Source organism: Centropristis striata, chromosome 4 (assembly GCF_030273125.1).
Source record: "Centropristis striata isolate RG_2023a ecotype Rhode Island chromosome 4, C.striata_1.0, whole genome shotgun sequence".
Classification (NCBI taxonomy): Eukaryota; Metazoa; Chordata; class Actinopteri; order Perciformes; family Serranidae; genus Centropristis; species Centropristis striata.
The window spans coordinates 41,641,580-41,650,582 of record NC_081520.1 but is presented as its reverse complement, the minus strand read 5'-3'; the positions used below and the strand labels follow the sequence as shown (position 1 = coordinate 41,650,582).

General features: G+C 36.9%; 1 protein-coding gene across 1 annotated transcript; it reads right to left on the bottom strand.

Moving 5' to 3' along the window:
- Positions 1-998: 998 nt before the first annotated feature.
- actmap (actin maturation protease) lies at positions 999-8,286 on the bottom strand. The gene is made up of 6 exons (XM_059331022.1): positions 7,753-8,286; positions 6,759-6,827; positions 6,442-6,566; positions 4,939-5,068; positions 4,726-4,796; positions 999-1,910 (listed from the first exon to the last, which is right to left on the bottom strand). Exons 1-6 carry the CDS (start codon positions 8,001-8,003, stop codon positions 1,573-1,575), a joined length of 984 nt encoding a protein of 327 aa, XP_059187005.1. The 5' UTR covers positions 8,004-8,286; the 3' UTR covers positions 999-1,572.
- Between the last annotated feature and the right edge of the window lie 717 nt (positions 8,287-9,003).

Genomic DNA, 9,003 nt, shown 5'->3' with positions numbered 1-9,003 from the left:
AAATACAAACAATATTTTCCATCAGTGATGAATTGAGCACCAAGAGGTAAAAGAAGATGTCACATTGTAAACCTGCAGGACACAACAATAAAATAATAGTTTAAATAAAAAATAATTAAAAGATCTGGTGGAGGGTGATATCAATCATTTTGTATTGCAGTAATTCATTTAGAAAATCAGTCAGTTTTTGGTTAATCCAGTGAATTAAATTATAAAATGAAAAACTTACTACATACTAAAATAAATATGTAGTTTTTCCATCGTATTGAGGAAAAAAGTGTGCAAATCAGTTATTTTGCAGAATACAGTCCTGCATGTAAAACACTCAATACACCCTGAGATATAAAAGTAATAATTTACCCTGAAACTATCATATCTATACTTTTTATCCCATTGTGTTGCCTTGAGTTTGTGAGGAAACTTTTTTGCCCTCACATGCCTCCACAGTGAACAGATAATTAAAAAAAAGTCAATGGTGGCTGAGTTTGACGACTGCAAAACTATCGAAATAAAGAGTTTTATCTGTTTTTGAATTCTCTGTTTACTGTAGATGCATGTGATAAAGTTTTCTTCAAGGTCACATGAGTTATTGTCCACAAATGTTGATTTTGGGAGAGAGAATGTGTGCACACTTTATAATTAGTCTCATATTGTCACATCACTTTCCCCTCACAGGATGGACAATCACCATTGAACATTTGAACTGCAGCAGATAGTGTCATTACTGTAACATGAAGGTTTAGATGTTGAAGCCCTTGTGGAGAAGATCAAACTCATGGAGGTCACAGACTGGTCTATAAAAACTGACCTCACATTAAACCGTGAAACCGAGCAGCACCAGGGTTCACCATGAAACCTCTCAACAGATCAGAGCAGCAGTATCTGCTGAGAAAGTTCCTATTTTATTTGTGATACTAACTTTTTTTTGGGGGGGGGGAGAAAGTTTCTCATAAATACTTACAGGTGTTTTTTTCCATCACAGCGCTAAATTGTCATCTTGTCTTTTACTGGTGGAAATCTGTGAAAATGTAATATATTCACTTGAGAAAGAAAAAAAATTGCACTGTTTTTCTGAATTAAAAAGAATTATCTCAGGAGATAATTATCTCAGAAAGTTTTCATCAGAAAAACTAAAGCAGATTTTTTTTGCTAGAAAATTCCGCTGTTTTTCTTCTGTTTCTCATTACTTCAGAAAAACAGACACTGATATTTTCTCTGACGTGAATACATTACGCTTCTGCAGAAATGGGCTTCCATATTCCAGTGCAGTGGACTCCTGCTATTTTTCTTCCAAAGAGTTCACCCAAGTGGAAACTGATTTACAATATAATCCTAAAGTTTGCAGAAAAGTGTTTTCTAAATTTGGATTTTTGTAAGATAATGCAGTGAAAGTTTTTTTTCTCATTGAACTGTGCAGTCAGCAGCTTGGCGGCCATGTTTGTCTGGAATTTGTTGCACTATGGATGCTATTTTTCTTCCAAAGAGTTCACCCAACCGTGGAACCGAGCAGCACCAGGGTTCACCATGGAACCTCTCCACAGATCAGAGCAGCTGTGTCTGCTGTTTTCACACTCATTGGTGTTTCTGTGTCCTGGTGTGGAGCAGCACCGCCTGCCCGGCCAGCCCGGCCTCCACCCCTCCCTGAGGAACCACGTACGGGGTCCCGTCGTTCTCCCTCTGAGGGTCCATGGTTCTCAGCTGCTTGTTGCTCTGAGCGACGCTGTCCAGGCTCCACAGCTGGTAGCGCAGGCTCTTACCCTGCTTCGCCAGGATGTAAACTTCTTTAACCGCCGTGTCACCGACGGGACACGGAGCGCTGCTGTCTGTGGCGAGGCGGAGCCAGGGCAGCGAGGGGTCCCGGTGGACCTGCTCCTCCAACACGGTCCCCTGGTCCAAACCCAGGAGAACACCTGGAACAAACAGATGTGGTCATTGTGTGGCATTATGATGCTCTGAGAGCTCCAGGTGTTTTATATGTTTATTATAGAAGAGCGAGCTCTGTCCTGAACTGTCCACTGGACTCCATAGATCAGTAGTTCTCAACCTTTTTGAGTCGCGACCCCCAATTTAACATGCATGTTGTCCGCGACCCCCGCTCACTGAACACAATCTCACAGGCACAGTTCAGATCATACAAAAAGGAAACAAAATGACCAAAAAAAGGCACAAAATGACCAAAAAAGACACAAAGACTAAAAAAAGACACAAAATGACCAAAAAAGACACAAAAAGACAAAAAAAGACACAAAATGACCAAAAAAGGAAACAAAATGACCAAAAAAAGACACAAAATGACCAAAAAAGGAAACAAAATGACCAAAAAAGGAAACAAAATGACCAAAAAAAGACACAAAATGACCAAAAAAAGGACACAAAAAGACCAAAAAAGGAAACAAAATGACCAGAAATTTTTTAAGGCTTTTCTTTCAAAAATAAGGTAATTTCTAAGTGACCCTAAACTTTAGAGCGGTAAGGTAAGTTACCTTCTTAGTCTCACAGTTTTATTTTAATAATTTGATCATTATTTTGACTTAAAAGTCCAAATTTTTAAGGAAAAGGTCAGAGGTGACTGTCCATATCCCATTATTAATTTTCTCTATAACTGAATGTACAAACAGAAAAAGCATTTAAAAAAGCATTGGAACAATAAGCATTGGAAGCTTTACAAGACATTTATTTAACTTTTCATGACTTTTTCTTCTTCTTCTTCTTCTTCTTCTTATTATTATTATTAATAATTCTAATTAATGCTCAAGTTGTATAAACAAGTGTTTTAAGTGTAACTGTTATATATTATATACATTAAAAAGAATGACCAGGCACCAAAAAGCTTTGTGCAGGGGACACACCGGTCTCTTCTTAAAATGCATTTTAAAGAAACTGGGACTTCCTTTAAGACGGATCACTGAGATCAATTTCAGGGTCAGAAGCCGGAGAATCAAACAGAACGCACACGAGGAGGCACAAAATTGAGAAATAGGAAAGGCAACAGTTTTTAAGGCTCAACCAGTGTTACAACGATCTAACAGACGGAAAGATGGTGTTTCCTTCCAAAGGTTCCTCTTTACTGCCGTCTGTCAAGATGTTAGTAGGTTTCCAGTACATCTCAAACTCATGACACAACATGGGATGCACCTAATTGTGTAATTAAAATCCGAAGTCGCATCTTATTCATTCATAAGTAACTGCACAGTATTACACTGTAGGTGTCTCCACCCTGATGACGATACTGAGTCAAAAGTCGTTGAACATCCTTGAAACATTTTTTAGCCGTGCACCCCCTTCTATGTCCCAACCGGGTTGACGCACTCCCAATCCCCCACACCTTCAAAAAAAACCAATATGCAACAAGTTTTTTTATCGCAATATTAAAGGCGACATGTTTAATCATGCTCAAATGACCAGAACACATAATAAAATAATCGCGGTCACAACAATGCGCTCTCGCATTTGAATTAATCCGAAACACAGTTTCAATATAATGCAACAAATTTATGCGCAAGCTTCCACTTTTAAGAGCAAATAAATAAAAGATGATGACAGGCTCAGGATCAGAGGCAGAAAGCACATAAGTTGGGAAAATGTTATAATATTTTGAGCCGTGTTGAACAAAAATTGCAGCAAGTTTAAATGAGCGTGGAGCTAAACAACCCGTCATCATAACACAGGCTGGAAACATGGAAGAAGATAACTTCTTCTACGCTTCATTTTAAGATGAAGTGCATTTTGAACAGCATGCATTTATTTATTAATTAATATTACAGTTTTTGATTTTACATTTTACAAAGGAAATGTTTATTTACACTTCTTTATTGTGTGGAGGAAAAAAAATTAATTGTGTAATTATCAGACCGCCATTACATTTTTCATCTCGCGCACCCCCAGGGGTCCACGCACCACACTTTGGGAATCCCTGCTCTAAAACCCCTGTTGGAGTTTTCTTTCTTTCTCTTCTGCACATTTTTGCATATAATTTGCACTCTGCACATTCCTCACTTAATTTGCACTAAGTTGTATAGAGCAGTAGTTCTCAACCTTTTTGAGTCGTGACCCCCAATTTAACATGCATGTTGTCCGTGACCCCCGCTCACTGAACACAATCTCACACGCACAGTTCAGATCACCCAAAAAAGAAACAAAATGACCGAAAAAGACACAAATTGACCACAAAATGACCAAAAAAGACACAAATTGACCACAAAATGATTAAAAAAAAAGACACAAAATGACCAAAAAAGACACAAAATAACTAAAAAAAAAGACACAAAATGACCAAAAAAAGGAAACCAAATTACCAAAAAAGACATAAATTGACCAGAAAAGACACAAAATGACCGAAAAAGACACAAATAGACCACAAAATGACCGAAAAAGACACAAATTGACCACAAAATGACCAAAAAAGACACAAAATGACCAGAAAAGACACAAAATGACCAAAAACAGACACAAAATGACCAAAAAAGACACAAAGTGACCAAAAGAGACACAAAATAACTACAAAAGAGACACAAAATGACCAAAAAAGACACAAAATAACTACAAAAAAGACACAAAATGACCAAAAAAGACTCAAAATGACCAAAAAAGACACAAAATAACTAAAAAAAAGACACAAAATGACCAAAAAAAGGAAACCAAATGACCAAAAAAGACATAAATTGACCACAAAATGATCAAAAAAAGACACAAAATTGTTGTGGTGAGCGAGCCGTCCCGTCTCACCTGAAGCGACCGCCCAGTGCGCCCGGTGGCCGCTCCGCTGGCACGGCTCGTGGTTGTAGTCCTCATCATATCTGGACTCACCGTCAAGGAATTCTGTCTGTAATCACAAACTTCTCTTTTAGGACACGAGTAGCTGTGAGATAAAAACCCACAAAATGTTGTCTGTTCCTTCAGATCAGCCCTGGTGGCTGTTTTTGTGTGTGTTTTGGATACGGGATGAGCACTGGTTGTCTCCTCCACAGGTGTTGGATGATGGCTGCAGCATTATCACCACTTAATCCGCCCGACAACAGCTCCGCCCTGCAGCCACAGACCTCCTCCGCCAGCCGGGCCATGTTGTCAGCTGGAAACATAAAAATCTTAATGAGAACATTAAAAAAAAAACACCATAAAAAGTGCGAAACTGCACTTAAGTTGCTTGGGAAACATAGAGACTGAATTAAGTCAAGTCAAAGTTTATTTATAGACATTTAAAAACAACCTCAGTTGCCCAAAGTGCTGTACAGTTATTAAAATAGAATAAATCATACACAAATAGGTATAAATAAAAAACAATGAAAACAATAAAATGCTAAAAACAGTAAAACAATAAAAATAAAATAGAATAAAATAGTAATAAAAGCTCAATCTAAAACAGAGTTAGAGATAAAAAAAGACAAATAAAAGGGTAAAAAAGTCAAAAAGATACTAAAAAGCCCTTATATGTTCACTTTATGAAATATTTGCATGTAAACAGTGGTGTAGCAGTTGTATGATTAATGTGTCTCTATGACTCTAAAGGCATCATAACACCCCTGCATCTTATTTTTTTAATTTGATTTTTTAATTTATTTATATTTATCAGTTGCTTCATTTATCGAGCCTAGGCCTCTAATAATTGTGTTACAATTAATGTGAAAAATAATTAGCAAATTACTTATTTAAAAAGTCATTGTCTGGTCATATAACTTCCACATTTTTACATTTTTAAATGTAATTAAACCTGGTGATGTCAGGGTAATAGGGCAATAGTTTATTAAACTTCAACAGCCCCAAAATAAAAATGGGTGATTCATTATAATAGTAAATAAAATCATTTCTACTCTGATTCCCACCTCCATTTTTGGGTAACGCTTTATATTAAGGTCCTTGTAATAACCATTAATTAACAAGTAATAAGGCCCTTGTAAGTCCTTACGATCGATAGATCGATATATTGATAGATAGATAGATAGATAGATAGATAGATAGATAGATAGATAGATAGATAGATTACTTTATTCATCCCCGAAGGGAAATTCGGTTGTCACAGCAGTTTGGTATTCAAGTACAATAAAATACAATAAAATACAAAAAAACAGACAACAAACGTAGTAAAAACACAAAAAACTACAGAAATACACGTAGCTGCTGTAACAGGCTGCCACTAGTACGGCGCCATCTTGGAATCTAAGATGCTTATTAACATTATTGTGTGTTTATAAGCTTATATAAGTGTTAATAATGGCATTACAAACACCCATGACCCACCCATTATGTCTTTGCCATGCCTTTATTAATCTTATTTTGTTTGCTTATTGATATTAAAATATACTTTATTGCTCATCTATTATAAGTTAACTATAAGTTAACTATGCTTTTTGCAACTACCAGATCTAAAGCGAGAACAATGCCTTATTACTTGTTAATTAATGGTTATTAAGGACCTTATTATAAAGCGTTACCCATTTTTGTTACCTGAAAACATCTCCCCCTGTGCCGTGTAGCCTCTGCTTAGCGCCTTCTGAACAACAGTTTCCATGGCAACAGTCAGCTGTGGCTGTCGGAGGTGAGCGGACATCCACAAGGCCACCAGGCCACACCTGAAAGGTAAATGAATAAGCCACGCCCAGTCACACCCTGGAGAAAATGTCATGTTCAATGACCTCATCATCAAATCATTCAAACTCTGACACAACAGCTCCACTGAGCAGTGAAACAGCAGTGAAAACGGTTTTATTTGTGTTATGTAAGTGTTCTCTCTGCCAGATCATTGTGTTAATTTCCTGACTTACTGAGGACCGTCTTGGATGAGGGAAGGCACATACGTGTTCACCAGGATCCACTGTAGCTCCTTCCTAAAACTGAAGCACAACAAAACACATAAGGCACAAAATTAATACACATTATGTCATAACAATCCAGTTCAATTGTCCTTTTAAAAAAATATATATTTTACAGTAAGAAAAGCCCGGTTGTAAATAATTACTGACCTTTAATTAACAGCTTTGCCTTCAGGGCCCTTGAACGGAGCCATCATTAATGTTAACAGCACACCTGTGCTTTTCCTGATATATCATGTCATGATGTCTGCTTCTTATTTCATTTTTAGTTAACTTTATGCCAAAGAGACTTTGATTCAACTCTAACTCAACTCTGCTGAGTAAGGTTTACATTTTATTTGTCTTTGATTTAGCCCTTTATTTTAACTTTGTCTTCAGATTGTATTCAGATTGTGCTTGTACTTATTTAATGTGAATTGTTGGAATGCCTAAGGCCAAAGAGTTTCATTGCAAACTACTGTAAATGTCATTGTAAAAAAAACGAAAAACAGACTTATAAGCTTCATACAGGTAGGACTGTACACACATACATAATAATCTGATAACTAAGTATGTATATATATATGTATATATATATATATATATATATATATATATATATATATATATATATATATATATCTACTTGCACTAATGTACAGTTAAATCTGCATTTATTTATCTTATTTATTATATAATCTATACCTATATTTATACTGCATTTTTATACAATTCATTCCTGTATTTATTGCAATATGTTTCACAATTACTGCTTAATGCACTTCTGGTTAGATGCTATCTGCTTTTCGTTGCTTTGTACTTGTGACATGTGCAATGACAATAAAGTTGAATCTAATCTAAGACAAGGACAAGGAAAAGACAGACCATGGTAAAAAAAAAAATACAGATATTTAGGTAAAATATGCAAGAAAAGAAAAAAAGTTATTAAAGTCATTGTGAATCTGACCTGCTGTCCCTCTGACTGAGCAGTAGGAGGGCCTCTGTGTGGTTCCCCTCCACTGGACTCCTGCTGCTGGCTATAGTCTGGTACAGCTTCTTCTTGGAGGTTGATCCTGGTGGAGGTGGTGGACCTGGAGCAGGTGGAGGTGGAGGAGGAGCAGGAGGAGGTGGAGGTGACAGGGGATACTGCTCAGACATCTTTTCTGAGCTCCTTCTGGATGAACCCTGACAGAAGTGGTAGCTCAGTTGGTCTTCCATGCATGTTTGCAAAGAGGGAAGTTACAGCAGCTCTTGACAATTTCCAAAACACACTTTATAATCACTGTAGTACAGAACCATAGACTGTATATAAATAATATTTATAGTATGCAACCTATCCACCCATTCCTCTTTCAACTTAGCTCGCTCTGTTGCGAAAAGTTAGTTATCTTATCTTATAACTCGGTGGTCATTGCTATCTCGGTAGGAATCAAAGTGCAACAGTCTTCTCCTGTTAAAAAAAAAATAAATAGCTTGTACATTTCCACAAACTAACCTTAGATCCTGCACCCACTTCTGAGACTACCACAGCTAGCTAACAGCACCCGTGTTTTGCCCATATTTGGCAGCATCCTCTGCTGCATTCTCGTACAGTCAGAATATTCGTTAAAAACAATCTTTACATTTCAAAGCACATCTGTCCGTTTCCCTTTTCTTCTCTTCGTTGTCAAAGTCGTGGTAGTTAAATGCTGTAAACAAGAAAATACAACACATCTGCTTTGCGTCACTGTTGTTTCTACATGGCGGCTTAAAAGCAGAAAAGTCGAACGAACGATTTTCCAACTCGGGAAGGGGAGTACTGAATCATCCTAGGAGCACCTGAACGCACCATTCTTCCTCTTCTTCTTCGTGTATACCGGTGCATTACACACGAACAGTAAAATATCATACCGCCCTCTATTGCTTCTACTTACGGAAGAGGATTAGGGCCACACAAGAAAAAAAATATTTGAGTTCTGAGTTTAAAGTCAGAATTCTGAGTTTAAAGTCAGAATTCTGTGAATAAAGTCAGAACTCAAATATTTTTTTCTTGTGTGGCCCTAATCCTCTTCCGTATCTAATAACTTTAGAGTTCAGATACTGTATATTATAGGATCATAGCACTAAATAATGTCAGCATTGGGTGCTTAGTTTATTCATATGTGTCTGAGTAATTTCTGTATGACTAAGAGGCAAAAAAGATGATTTTATAGGGCTAGATTAACCAGAACAAGGGAGG

What these genes read in the sequence shown, in the direction of transcription:
- actmap (XM_059331022.1), bottom strand. Translation starts at nt 8,003, where the DNA reads ATGGAAGACCAACTGAGCTACCACTTCTGTCAGGGTTCATCCAGAAGG. An exon ending in CTCATCCAAGACGGTCCTCA is followed by an intron (nt 6,567 to 6,758) that starts GTAAGTCAGGAA and finishes TTTACCTTTCAG; the next exon opens with GTGTGGCCTGGTGGCCTTGT. An exon ending in GCACTGGGCGGTCGCTTCAG is followed by an intron (nt 1,911 to 4,725) that starts GTGAGACGGGAC and finishes TGTTTGTTCCAG; the next exon opens with GTGTTCTCCTGGGTTTGGAC.